Source organism: Lucilia sericata, unplaced genomic scaffold (assembly GCF_015586225.1).
Source record: "Lucilia sericata isolate MDLA Ls3-8-SP2 unplaced genomic scaffold, ASM1558622v1 Contig000138F_arrow, whole genome shotgun sequence".
NCBI lineage: Eukaryota > Metazoa > Arthropoda > Insecta > Diptera > Calliphoridae > Lucilia > Lucilia sericata.
The window spans coordinates 294,686-310,119 of record NW_023994170.1 but is presented as its reverse complement, the minus strand read 5'-3'; the positions used below and the strand labels follow the sequence as shown (position 1 = coordinate 310,119).

The following is a 15,434-nucleotide window of genomic DNA, read 5'->3' as shown; positions in this document are numbered from 1 at the left end:
CCTTTGATAAAAAAACTTGAAAATTTTTGCTTCCAAATGGAAATGTTTGAAAAATATTTCAGTTTCATTTTTTTAATTTGAAATATACATATACATTTTATTTTGATATCTAACTGCAAAAATAACAACAATAACATTACGCTCTTCTCACAGACGAGTCCTGTGTAAATCCAACATATTTGTAAAATATGTTTACTGATAAAAAATTCTATAATCTGCTATTTTCCTCGAATTTTCGCGAAAAAGTTTTGAAGTTTTGAGAGAGAGAGTAAAATTCTTACAAATGTGTTGGATTTACACTCGTCTGTCTGTGAAAAAAGATTAGGGGATTTATCCCCAAATAGGGGATTTTTTAAAGTTTGGGGATAGGGGTATTTGTTGGGGATGATCAAATGATTTTGGGGAATTTTTAAGGATACACATTTTTAAACTTATTTTTTAAACTATGATTTATGGATTTATTATGATTTTCGGAAGTGGGAACTCAATTATTTTCTATCTTAATAGCATAACTTTTAAACGAATTAGTGATAATAACCAGTTTTATTCTATAAGAGTAGTTTAATGGGCTTGGGGTTACACAATTTTAACTGTGAGGAAACCTTGGACTGATATTCTCCCATTTCATTGCCAAAAAATACCAAATATTTATGGAAAATTTGGCTTTTAGGAAACTGACGTATAGGCATGAAATTATCATCTAAGTGTCTAATAAAAAATCAAAATATATACATTTTTCGATGATGGGGATTTTTGGGTATAAAAAATAATTATTTGGGGATGAGGACTGAAAAAAATCTGGCAGCAGTGCATGTAGGGTATAAGCAATGAACATCAAGAAGTGAAACGCTGTCTAAAAGTACCTACGTAAGTCTACTGTCAGTCGGTAGTTAACTCTAATATTGTATTGTAGAATTCCCAAGCTCACATAGTTGCAAAAAATCGGATTTAAAAATATTAAAAAATATAATAAATTTAAATTTTGAAAAATTTCTTAAAATAAATAATTTATTTGAAATATATTTTCGTTTACTATACGAAAATTTACAACTTTGTGTTTTTCAGTTTTAATTTTAACCAAAAAAATTTAATGTCAAAAAATAAAAAATATTTTTTTCGCTTGTAAGAAATTTATCCTTTTCTGGCTATTAAATGTATCATGATTGATATTTTTTTCTCTTTCAAAAAAAAAAAAAAATAAAAAATTCCCTGTGTAGACCGGCACTATACAAAACAAACGAAAGTCAGTTAGAGAAGTACTTTTTTACAATCTGTCTTTCGCTGCTCTAACCCGACTCATCCTGTATCATTGTTGCCAATTTAGCTTTTCTCTCGTCACATCTAGCGATTTTAATCGCATTTTGCGGGAAAATAATGATGTAGCGATTTTTCTTTAGATTTTAAATCATTTTTAATACATTTATATTAATGATATCGCTTAAAAGTGGCTACAAATGACGACCTTTATACATATATAAACAATATGCATACAATGCAAATTCTTTGAGTTTTAAAGTTTAGCTAAAATGGTTGTTTTTAAAGCTGTATGTATTATACAGGTTTTTTTGAATGGTTATGATTATATATATTCAGAATAGAGATTTATTCATTATAATAAAAATAAATATCCGGAAACTGAAACCCAAACTGAAAATATTTAATACAGAAAAAGATCCGCTCCTATGCTTGGTATAAGCAGGGTTACCGTTGGAAAATTTCGAAAAGTCGCACAAAAAGGGGATTTTGAAAGCAAAAAGTGTCAATTAATTTGTATTAAATTGGTAAATAAATCAATATAATATATAACAATATAATATATAACAATAATAATTAACCTCATTTTAATTAGCATTAAAAATATAATAATAAAGCTCAAATGTGTAGTGCTACAGAAACACTCACCATCAAATCATTTACTCCATCTTCTGTATTTATAGCCACATTATTTCGAGATTTTGTTTGGAACAAATATTTTAAGCAATAGGATATTTTTCGAAAATTGGATAAACAGGCTCAGAAGACACATACATTTGTATCAAATCAACGATTTTCATGTATTCATAAACTTTTTCTAGCTGCCACCCTTTAGGTCCCAGCGTATTAACGACATTTTATTCATAAAATATTTTTCTTGTTAGACGATTCAAAAGCGTTTATTATCAAGTACTGATCAACTCAGAATAGAATATTGCACCTCCCATGCTCACTAATTGTGGGCCATTTCATGCCCAGAATAAACAAATGAGCAGAAATATATTTGTATAAAAACCTAATAAAATCGTTGATTTTATCCGTCTTCTACTTACAACATATTATTTTCATAAAATGTGGGATCATGGCAAAACCGCAACTTCTAAGATCATTTTATAGAATTTGGCACATCTCGGACCAAGCACGAAGCCTATTGAAACCGATCCATTATTTCACCTATCCCACATATGTATAACCGTGGAGATCATAATTAGTATCTTTAAAAAATCGGCACATCATACCTTTATATAAGTCTAAATGATGCCGATTTTCGCTTTATTTGACCCTAGCCTCTTACAGAAAACGGCTTGAAAGTAAAAAATTCCCATATAAACGGAATACTACGTAAAACCCTCTACCAAAAATTATGTGGTTAGAACCATAGCACACCCTCCTTCTTTCAGAAAATCGGAATTAAGGTAAAAGCAACTTCGATACTTTACTATAAGAAATAATTTATTTTAACACTTATTGGTGAAGGTATTATATGTTAGACCATTATACATTTTACTTGTTTTTTTTTTTGCAGTGATATTTTTAAGTCGTAGTAATTTTACAGCGGATATAGTAAATATACCCTTTACCTTCGTGAGAAGGGTATATAAAAGTTTGTCATTCCGGTTGTAATTTCTACAATATAATTTTCCGACTCTATATATATTCGGACTCCTTATAGATAGCGGAGTCGATTACGCCATATCCGTCTGCCTGTGTGTTGAAATCAATTTTCTGAAGACCCCAGATAAGATTAAGAGCTTTGTGATCACTTAAGGGCCCTTCACACGGTCACACTTTACGTACGACAAGTCTAATGAAAAAGTAAAATGAAATTCCATCCGTATGACAAAAAAGAGAATAAAAGTCGTATGATTTATATTTTTTGTGTTTACACGATTGGTATAAAAGAATAACAAAGTAAGATGGAACAGCTGTTTCACTTATTTTGTATGTGTTTACATAAAAATACATCCCTGATCTAATGCGACTTGCTTGTTTTTTGAATCATTTCAAAAAACGAAGAGAGCCATACGACTGTGAAATTTTCCATCCGTATTTTCTCTCAATGTGTGATGGTTTCATTACATATTGCGTTTAGACGATCCCATCCGTTCTCTTCTACACAAAATTTTGACAGATCATATTACTTGTGTGCTCGTGTGAAGGGGGCTTTAGTGGGATGCGATTGCGATACATATATACAAAATATTTTAACTCAAAAAGCAAAGTTTTTGAGTTTAAATATTATTTTTTTTTCACATATGCCCCTTGCATCCCACTAATTCCACAAAGCTCTTAAAGGTAAATGGTCTAAGATTTAAAATAAAGGAAAATTAAGTGCCAAATATTGAAAAAAAATTTATTCTTACCTCAAAATCATTTTTTTGGATATATTTACCACTTGCATCCCATTATGGGACTATAAAGCACTTAATGGAAATTGTATAAGCTTTTTTTAAACAAAAAAGAAAGGGCCCATATTGAAATTTTTTTTTTTTTTTTTTTTTTTTTGAGAAAATGAAGAAATAGCTATCTGAACTCCTTTGGACAATTTTTGCTAGGACCAATAGGTGAAAAGTTACAGTCATTTGAATAAAACCCTGTATGACCAAAATGTCCAACTTTGACCCCCTCTGACTCCGGCAATTCTTGACCGATAGAGCTGAAAATTTGTGTCTGGCCTACTATCCCATAGTACTAACCCGATCGTTATGAATATCGACAGTGTTATTTATAATTATATCAAACTTAGTTGTGTCGATTTTTGGAAAGATAGTAGTATATTTGTCGTAGTTATGAGCTAAAAAGCTCAAATCGGTAGGTCCGGTTTTATGCGAGCTATGGTTAAAATTGATCCGATCTTTATTAAATTTATTGTCGGGATTTGTGGTTATATAAAACATATTTTTGCCAAATTTCATCGTGACACTAGTGTTTTTAAGAGAATTGTGGACATTCAAGTCATTTTCTGAAGGCGACTTTGTATGTGGGTTAGGGTCAAATAATGCCCGACAATTATTAAAATCGGCAGAGGTATTTATAATTATATCAAACTTAGTTGTGCCAATTTTTGGGAAAATAGTAGCATATTTGACGTAGTTTTGAGCTAAAAGGCCCAAATCGGAAGGTCCTGTTATATGGGGCTGTTACTTGGGCCGATCTTTATAAAATTTATTGTCGGGATTTATGTTTATATAAAACTGTTATATGGGGGCTAGGGCAAAACTTGGGCCGATCTTTATAAAATTTATTGTCGGGATTTATGTTTATATAAAACTATGTTTTGCCAATTTTTGTAGAGATAGTAGACCATTTAACATAATTTTGGGGTCAAAAGCCCTATTCGGGGGTCCGGTTGTATAGGGGCTAGGTGAATAATGGACCGAATTCAAAAATTTATAAGAGTGTACACAACTATGGTGGGGAGGATATTATGCGTTTGTGCTAATGTTTGTAACATCCAAAAATATTGATCCTAGATTTAGCTTTGTCCGTCTGTTTGTCTGTGTGTTCATGTAAACCTTGTGCGCACGCTACAGATCGCAATTTTCCATATACATAATTTGATGAAATTTGGCACATACTCCTCTTTTGACCCAAGGAAGAATCGGTTCATTATTTTGCCTAGCTCCCATACAAACGTAACCCCCGATTAGGGTTTATTGCTCATAATTATGTAAAATGTTCTATATCTCAACAAAAATTGGAAAACTTAGTTTTATAAAAGTGTTAATGATACTGCCGATTTTCGTAATGATCGAACCTCGTTTGACCCTACGCCCATACAATCCTCCCATCGGAATATGACTTGAAGCTCAAAATTCACTTATAAACACTAATAACACGATAAAATTCTGCATAAATAACTTTAATGTAAACGTAATTTCCTCTACCAATTTTTATAAGGATAGGCCAATATTTAGCATTACCTCGATATAAACCCTCTCTTATTTGTCAACAAATTGTAAAAATATTTAGGAATTAAGGTAAACATAAATGCTCAATTATAAAAAAATCCACATACTCACTGATGTAGGGTCATATGATCGGTCATGCCCGACTATACACTCATACTCGTTATACCCACCATCAAAAAAGATGGGGGTATATTGATTTTGTCATTCCGTTTGTAGTACATCGAAATATTGGTTATATACTCATAAAAGTATATATATTCTGGGTCCTTATTATTAAATTCTAAGACGATCTAGCCATGTCTGTCCGTCCGTCTGTCTGTTGAAATCACGGTACGGACCACACGGGAAGTGCTAGATAGTTGAAATTTTGCATAAATATTCTCTAAAGTAAAGTTTGTTTGGTATTGAAAATGGGCAATATCAGTCCACTTTTTCGGATAGCCCGCATACAAGTGGACCTCCAAAAAACAGCTTTATTATTTCGGTATAAGTAAGTTTCTTACGAACCAAAAACTCTCTACCAACGTTTTTAGGATCGGCCCATAAATGACCCTAACAGACAACTACGCGGCCTTAAAATCCCTTTCAAACGATACCAAATTCTGAATATATATTTTCAAAACAAAACTAAAATTTTAAGAAAATAATTAAAAAGTACCTTTTTTTAATTTGGTCCAGCTCACGAACGGCCATCGCTAGACTTAGATATGTATATCTAAATTCAAATACTAATGTGAGACACTGTACATATTTAAAAAAAACTCTTAAATGGGTATGAAATATTTCCTTAAGCAAACAGAATCTATTGCATTGTTTTGAACAAAAAATATTTCATGAAATTGATTTTGTCAGTTTTTATTGTTCTTTAAATAAGTTGAAGAAGTTTTATTTTCTTTTCACTTTTGCTCTCTTAGTATTCATATGTTTTACATACACTCTTGCAAACATTCGTACAATACAAAGTACTATGCATACATATGAATGTATGTATTTGAAATTATAAACCCTTCAAACATTTGGATGTTCAAATTATCACTTCTCTATTATAGTATTAAAAGAAATTCTTAGTGAACCAATAATGAAAATACCAAAATAGAGAATTAAGTATGTTTAGGTTAACGAAAAGGCATTTAGTACATTCTGGTATAACAAACGTCTAAATTTAAAAGTACAGAAAATAAGTAGGCGTAGTTATAAAACGGACACGCCTACTTGATTGTACTATTAGCTTTAAAATTTTCGGCGATGCAAACGGTCGCAAAAAGTTAGCTTTTGAAGTTCATACTACAGATATTAGCGAATGTTAATATATGTACATATAGTCCCACAACCACATCGGACCAATTTCAAAAGACGAATTCCATTAAACATATATTTTTTTTTATAAAATTTTAAGAAAAATATCACTTAAACAAATATTTTACATATATATTTTATAATTTGTAATCCTAGTTTAATAGGCTTTTATATGCAATTTAAGTTATGTAAATATTTAATTCCAAATAGAAGTTATTAACATTTGTATACATCATTTTATTTGACTTTTGGAACTTTAGATTCACATTTCTCATTGAGCAATCATTTTATCAGTGTTGCTAATTCTACGCATTAAAAAAACTGAATTTTTGTCATAGAGGGTGTTTTCTTTAATTATTCCAAAACTTAGCAAATATAGTTAAATATTGGAGAATAAAAATTTAATGTTGGATTGTAATTTATAACTATAATATTTGCTTTATTTAATTAATATCTCAAATTAATGTGTTCGATAAACTTGAAATATAACTAGAGGTTTAAAATAATTATTCCATATTTAAAATTTCTGTAAAAAGTTAAATTTCTTAACTATGTAAATTATAATATATTTTTTTTTTTTGACATTAAACTTAAATTTTAAGCAAAAAGGATCTGGAATACCATAAAAATATTTTTTGGACACATTTTTAGTTTTGGCCAAAAAAGTGGTCGTCTGAAGCATATTGCGTTGATAGAAACTAAATTTACAGGTTTATGTTTCTCTAGTAAAATTTTAAAAATGTTAGATAGAGCCGTTTTCGTTACATTGTACATATGCTTCAAAAACTATCAGTTTTTACTAATGGCAGATGATATTGGTCCGATCGTAATAAATTACAGTTTAACAATGATAAATCTTATTATATGTATATCTTTTCATAAAGTGAAATATGCAATTTATTTTAAAATCTTAAAAAGTCGAAACCATGAGACCTTGTTTTCTAAATTATTAAGTTACGCTGAATCTGACATCGTGTCCTGAAAATTGAGAACGACTTTTTGAGATATTATAACAACGTCATCTCGAATCCCAGATGTGAAGGAGAAATTCTGAGGCCAGATTTAGATTCAGTGCAGCGCAATCCTTCAGAAAAGTATACACTCTGTTAAAAATTTATTGGCATGTGTTATTATATGCAAACCACATTACTTAATCAAGTTACTAATATAATGGATTTAGGTGTTTTATTTGATAATACAAATACATTTTTTACAATCATCTCAATTATATTACTCCGAAACAATATTCTCTTCTTGCATTTGTTCGAAGATTTCAATAACCAATTTACTCCGTTCTTGAATATGGCTCCGTCATTTGGAGCCTATGTTGTTGTGTTAATGTAAATCGCTTGGGAAGAGTTCAGAATTTTACATAATTCGTGCTACAATATTTATTGTAATATATCAACATTAAGATTTCATGATTGCTTTCATATTGGTTAATCTAACTACTCTTTAAGTGAGCCATTAATTAGACCACAGAATTTGTTTAATTTAAATGAAAATAGTGTTGTAGATTTTTGTTATTGTAAAGAAATGTTCAAGTTAATATGTAATATAATATGTAATATAATATATAGTCATTAATTTTAAGGAAATATCCTGTATATCGACCACACTACTTAGTGATTTTCGCTTTAAATGATGTTTGCAAATGTTTGTAGGGTACATTTTATATACACTATCGGACAAAATAAAGTGCAAAAGTACTCATGCTATATTCTTTCAGCGAAAAATCTGTTAAATGATTATTAAATAATGAAAATTTATTTAAATTCATTTAGTTAAGTTACAATGCTACAAAAATAACAATAAAACAAAATTATTGTACTTAAAATGTTTCTGTATAAAATTTAAAATTAAAGTAAATTCACTTTTTTGTCGGACAAAATAAAGTGTAAATTTTATATATCATTGTTAAAATTTCTTGTATATAAAAACTTTTTATCTATTTTGGTTCTGATTTGAATATTTGGATCTACTTAAGCCATTTTGGCAATTTTTTTACCATTATTATTGTCAGTCGCCTTCCCTTCCCCTTGTTTTCCCGCATACAATTATTTTCAAAAGGAATCCAATTTTATTCACTATTTCATCGGAATTTTTTGATCAATTGTGGTCCAAAATTAATCTATTGTATTTAGGGCGGTGCTCTGAACAGGACATTCCAATTTTCCGGTGTTTTTTTCCTACATTAATGTTACTTTTTAAATTTATCAAGTACTTAAGCTTATTATCTTGCCGTGATATAAATTTGCCCAAGTCCATTTCTAAGGCACTGATCTTTAAATTTGAGTGTAATATGCTCACGTAGTGTTCACTAGACCTTTCTGAATACATTCCCGTAGGTTCCGCACACCTAACGTTAAAAATTTAACACATACGAAGAGTCAACTGAACCATACCTTGAATCTTCCAATAACTTATTTAAAAGCGCGGAAAGTTTCTTCCGATTTTAGTATTTAATATTGTATTTTTTAGCTCAAATTTATGTAGTTGGTCAGATGAGTTCCTATTTGTATCGAAAAATTTTAAATGTCGACAATGAGTGAGAGGTAAGCCATTTAATATACAAAACTTGAAAAACAATACCCTGGTTTTTAAACATTAGCGTGGAGGGCTATCAGTATTGGTACATTATTCAACTTTAGGGGCGGGAATCTTAGTGAAAATGGAGTTAGTAATTACAAATGAGCAATACACGAGCATTTTTAATAAAAATCCTGAAATAAATGGCGTAAAAATGGTCTTGGGAGACTTGATGTCTCAACAGATTCATGACTTCAAACACACAACAAAGGCTAAATATCATTATTGTACGAATAAAAACACTGAAAAATTGGAAAAACCTGCTCAGAGCACCGCCCTAAATCCAATAGATTAATTTTGGACCACAATTGATAAAAAATTCTGATGAAGTAGTGAATAAAAATGGATTCCTTTTGAAAATAATCATATGCGGGAAAACAAGAGGAAGGGAAAGCGATTGGGAATAATAATGGTAAAAAAATACCACAATGGTTTAAGTAGATCCAAATATTCAAAACAGAACCAAAATAGATACAAAATTTTGATATACAATAAAATTAAATAATGATATATAAAATTTACACTTTATTTTGTCCGATAAAAAAGTGATTTTACTTTAATTTTTGACGTTATACAGAAAAGTTTTTAGTACAATAATTTTGTTTTATTGTTATTTTTGTAGCATTGTATATTAACTAAACGAATTTAAAAAAATTTTCTATATTCAATAATCATTTAACAGATTTTGTCGCTGATAGAATATAGTATTAGTACTTTTGCACTTTATTTTGTCCGATAGTGTATATGTATATGTACATTAGGGTCATGACTTTTTGCAAATATCAAAAATACCATATCTAGGCCTTGAATTGCTTGAACAGATGTTTTTTCGCCGTCGTTAAAAATGTTCCGGCACCAAAGGCGATGAAGTTTTGTATAAATATGTATTACTTTTTCTAAATGAATTTTGCATTTTTATTACATTATATTAAAGATAATATTACTCCTTAAAACCTTGTTATATAATTTCTAAAAAATCACTACAATATTGCAAATTATATATAATAGTATTATTATAGAATTATTAAAATAGTTTTGGTAAAATAACGAACAAATGCATTTTAGAAGTTGCTTTCGCTGCGCGAAGTTTTTTCACAAAATTTACCTTAAAAATAGCCTTTTACTATCAGGACAATATTGGCTATAAGGTAGTGCTGGGGTATTTTGCCGCCCAAAAAAAGTAATGACCCTAATGTACATATACATAAGTATATATGTATGTATGTATGTAAGTACATAGTATTTGTGCATTTGAAAATAAGCTGGAGGCATTTCCAGCAACAGAAACGCATTGATATCTGTGTTTACAAGTTAGTGAAGTACAAAAAAGAAAACAAGAACGTAGAATGGAAAGGAGAAATAAAAAATAAAGAAATATCATTGATAGCGGAAACGGATGTCTTAAGGAAGTTTGTAAACTGCAGTCAATCGTGTAACATTGTGTTTGTGTTCAGTTTTTTTTGTTGTCGTACTATGTTACAATATTTTTCTGTAATAGATAGTAAATCTTAAAGTTTTACGATATTTAGGAATGGAAGTTGACAATTCAATTTATAGAATGAATTTTCGTTTGTTTTTGAATCTTTTCGTATGTATTTCCATAAGTACTATTTGGTCAGTTGCAGTTTACTTTCAAATTAAATTTGACAGGTAGATAAAATATATTGATTGCAAAAATATGTTTATATAAATAAAACAAGCTGGAAAGTATAGTCGGACATGGCCGACTATATGATACCCTACACCATGGGTATTTTTGAAATTTATTTATTTTAAATAAAGAAACTTTTATGTTGAATTTTACCTTAATTCCGATGTATTTAAGCAATTTATTGTTGAAAAACTAAATTTCCAAAAGAAGCTTTATATGGGAGTTAGGGTCAAATATAGGCCGATCCTCAACAAATTGGGAAGAGGGATGTAATTTTATATAAAGGCTAGTTATGCGGAATTCGGTCATAAGTAAATTTTTGGACGTTTAAGTTATTTTTTAAAGTGGGGTTTGTATTGGGGCTAGGATCAAACGACGGCCGATCATTATAAAACTTGGCAAGGTCATTTAGACCCATATGCCCACCTTAGTTGTGCCAATATTTGGTGAGATAGTAGTATATTTGACGTAGTTATGAGTTAAAAACCCTAAATCGGAATGTAAGGTTATATGGCGGCTAGGTGAAATAATGGACCGATTTCAACCATTTTCAATAGGCATTGTCCTTGTGGCAAAAAACTCGTATGGTCCAAACTTTATCGACTCAGAAAGTAATTCTGAGTCGATCGGTATACTTTAAGGTGGGTGTAGGACCAATATTTTTACGCGTTACAAACATCAGCACAAACGTATAATAATAATTTAACTTAAAAATTATGTATAATAAAAAAAATTATGTATCCTTAAAAATTTAGATTTTGATTTCTACTAGTCTCCGAGATAGGACCAAAAATGTCCATGTATCTTTTAAAAAAATGTGAAAAATTTATACAATTTACTCAGCAAAAATTGTATTAGTTCCACATTAATTCTAGAACGCATGATTATAGCCTGAACTCGTTCTACTTTGGCGTTGAGACCAATGATTTTTGTTCGAATTTCTTTGAAACGGTTCCGGAACTAGTTCTTTAATCAATGAATAAATTTTCGAATTTGTCAACCGAGGAACTAGTTCCCGGGAAGCTTTACAGAACGTATACTCTTTATTTAAAAATAGTTAATTTTTTCAGCGTTTTTTGTTCGAAATTATTAAGATTAAGTCTAATTTGGAGAAACTGTTGAGGAATTATTGTTATTGTACCAAATTTTATTTTGAAAACTTACTTACAATTATCTTACCAGCAGCTATCTTCACAGTCTCCCGGTACAATCAATTAGGGTCTGTTTGATTCCTTATATGTAGTTCAATTTTATGCAGAAATAAAGATATGAATGCGTTTTCAATTTCAATAAAAATAAGTGTATGAATTTTTAATTTTTTCAACTGATTGTAAGAAGTTGTTTTGGAACTAGTATGTGTTCCATTGAACTAGTGTAGTATCAATGTATAACTAATGTCAAAGAACAAGTTCCTTGAAAACTCTTTAGAAGTATTTTAGAACCACAACAATGTTCCGAGGAAAAATGAAAAAAAAAAAAATATATTAAATAAAAATAAATTTTATTATTTTGATCCCTTTTTGTAGATGTTTATGGATATTTTTGGTCATATTTCATAGACTAGTAGAAATCCTAATCTAAATTTTTAAGGAAGGCTAGAAAACCAATGTGGCACATAATACATATCGTCACCTGAAACTAACAAAAAATTCAAAATCGATTTTATTGTTGATTCCAATATCTTATATCAAAACAAATTTCCAACAAAAAATTAGGTCTCCTCCGACCAAAATAAGCGTTTTATTAACACAAAACAAAAGGCGCTATCTATATAAACATTTATAGGTTTCTCTATTAAACAAATTGTTTATTTAATAAAATTAAATCGCGCTGATAGAAACAAAATTTTCAATTTATGTAGTTTTTTGCTTCTCCTGTAAAATTTTAAAATTGTTAGATAGGACCGTTTGCGTTTTAGGTGACGATATAAAAATTAAAAAAAATAAAGATACATTTTTTCTTTTATAAGATTCTTAATTTTGTTTTTAGAAAAAATTATGTAAAAAAAAATTTAAATAAAATTTTTACATAATTTCACAAAAGGATTGTTTGATTATTTCAACGATTGATGAATTTTATCCAAAAATAACATTTTAATTAAGTTAAAAAAGCAAAAAGTTATGACACTTTTTTGAAAAATTGTTAGCGCTTTTAAAGCCACAGTTTTTAAAATTTAAGTGAAAAATTGTCAGTTCTCACTCACGTGGTCCTTCGATTACGTATTTACAATTTTTTTTTCCAAAATCTTTTAAATTTAAAAAGGAATACCTCAATTCATGAACAAACCAAAGGTGGGGAAAACGATATAAAAATGTCTCCAAAGAAATATTTTTATGGTATTCTATTTTGTTTTATTTTTTATTAAAATGACAAAAAATATTGTAATTTACATAGATATCGTCACCTGATTTTCGATTTTTTTATTAAAAATGGTCCACTGTATCAAAATACGTACACGCTGTTGCAAATTTTTAGAAGTCTATTGTCAAAAACACCGACTTTAATTATTAGTAATTTCCACAAGTCAGAAAGTCCTAAAAAGCAACATAATAGACAATGTCTGGTGGTACAGTTATATTCAAAAGTGTTTATCGATATTGGGATACAATACTTGTTAGAAAATGTCGTTTTTATAACAATCGCTTTCAATTTATTTATTTTTTTGTTTCTCCTGTAAAATTTTTAAATTTTTTTTTTTTTTGTTACGCCCTTTATAGGTGACGATATAAAAATTAACTTTTTATTAACTGAATTATAACAAAATTATTAAGGCCCAAATAGACTACACAAGCGGCTTGACAAACATACCAATATTTTACGTTTGTGCAAGCCTGTTGTGTAGTGTAGGAGGGTGTTTCGTGTTTGTACAAATGCTTGCTGTTTGTTTGTACAAAAATTAAAAAATTTTGATTTTTACACAAACATATTGAATTTTTGACAAACCATTTGTATGGTTTATATTCATCAATAACAAATTTTTCAAAAAATTTACATTTTTAAGAAAAATTGATATCTGTATCTTTGAAAGTCCACAAAAAAGTGAAAAAATCGGTGTTTGTACGAGCAATGTTTGTGTATTGTGTGTGCGAATGAAAAAAGTATGTTTGATAAGCCGCTTGTGTAGTCTATTTGGGCCTTTATTCGTTTATGAATTTTTCTATTTTTCAAATTGTCATTAAACCGGGAAACCAATGAAAACATAAAAATTGTTAACTTAAATATGAAAAAACTTACCTTTCATCAGCACTAAGAAAATTTCTAGGAAATGTTATATTTTCGGGACTTATCACAGGATAACTACTGGCCTTTAGGTGCAATGTTACATCTCGAGGCTTGCATTTGCGTTCTGAAAGACACACACAAATTTTAATTTGTTAAATTTATTCTAAATGAAAATGTAACAAGGACAGAATGAAATTACTTACGAAAGGCACTTTTGGATTCTTCAATAGCTTTAAATGTAAACATAGCTCGTCGTGTGTCGGGAGGCATACGAAAATGTAGTATGGATACATCTTTGTACGAATTGTATTTGAGAAGAGTGTTGGATGGTAGTCGTACTACCAGTGTTTGGTCCTTCGGTATTTTCAGTTGATCCATTCTCTCCTGCGGCATTTCATTGATGAGATAATCATTTTGAGTAGTTGTTGACTGATGGTGTATCTGCAAGCTGGCCTCACATCTGATATCACGTTGATGCATCATCATTAAAATCATCAGTGTAATAATGACAATAAAATCCTTTTCATACATGGTCATTATTACTATCATTGGCATCGATGCGTTTGTTAACTTTGTTTGGCTTTCTTCCTGTTGCGTGAAACTGATTGACGTATCGTTTTTCCCGTGTGTGAATGTAAATACGTACGCAGTTTCTGTCAGCGTGTGTTGACAATATGCGTTAGCAACATGAATGATATTCGGTCGCAGATTTATTCGCCAGTTTGCGAAATACATACACACATAATTCAGTTGTTGGTATAAAGCAAATTGCACAAGGCATGAAATATAATTACCAGCTAATGAAAGGCTTTCATCCCTGCATTAATTCTGAAAAATATGAAATATAAAAAATTTTGAGAATGTCAATGATTTTCAATTTAAAAGAAGTGTATTTTAAATATCTTTGTACATTAAAAAATTCGTGTGCTTATAATGGCGCACACGATATTTCTTTAACAAATTGTCGCATTATTGTTGTCTTGTGCAGGCCTTTATTGTACATTACACATAGGGTTGCCAGATTCCGATTCGCAAAAAGCTGGACATTGGGTTTTTAAAAAAGCTGGACATAAAAAAATGCAGAGAAAATGTTAATTTTGGTTTTGTGTAAATAATTTCACAGTGATACACCAAAAAAATGCAGGGGTTCTCATATAACAATTCCGTTTTAGTCCATAGAGTACGAATATATTTTTAGTTTTCCCCGATCACTTCGTTAACTTAGTTTTTAAGAGCAAAAGATTTGAAAAAGCGCCATTTTTGATATAAATATATAATTATATAGGAGTATAGGTCAAACATGGGCCGATACTCATTCAATTTGGGAAAAGGATATATTTTGTAAATAACAGTTAGTTATGTTGAGTTTCATTGCGATACAAATGGTTACAAGTCAATTTTAGACGTTTAAGACATTTTTTGAAAGGGGGTTTGTATGGGGGCTAGGGTCAAATAAGGGCCGATCATTACGAAAATTTGCAGTGTCATTTATACTTATATAAAACATATTT

The 15,434-nt window shown here is 29.6% G+C and overlaps 1 protein-coding gene across 8 annotated transcripts in view; it reads right to left on the bottom strand.

Moving 5' to 3' along the window:
• Positions 1-15,434, bottom strand: part of LOC119601033 — a 309,656-nt gene that overhangs the window by 27,431 nt on the left and 266,791 nt on the right. For all 8 annotated transcript variants that reach the window (XM_037951709.1, XM_037951710.1, XM_037951706.1 and 5 more), the window contains 2 exons: positions 14,127-14,751; positions 13,936-14,047 (listed from right to left, as the gene is read on the bottom strand). In XM_037951709.1, coding sequence (XP_037807637.1) covers positions 13,936-14,047; positions 14,127-14,658 — 644 coding nt within the window. In that variant the 5' untranslated portion in view covers positions 14,659-14,751. The remainder of the gene's footprint in view (positions 1-13,935; positions 14,048-14,126; positions 14,752-15,434) is intronic.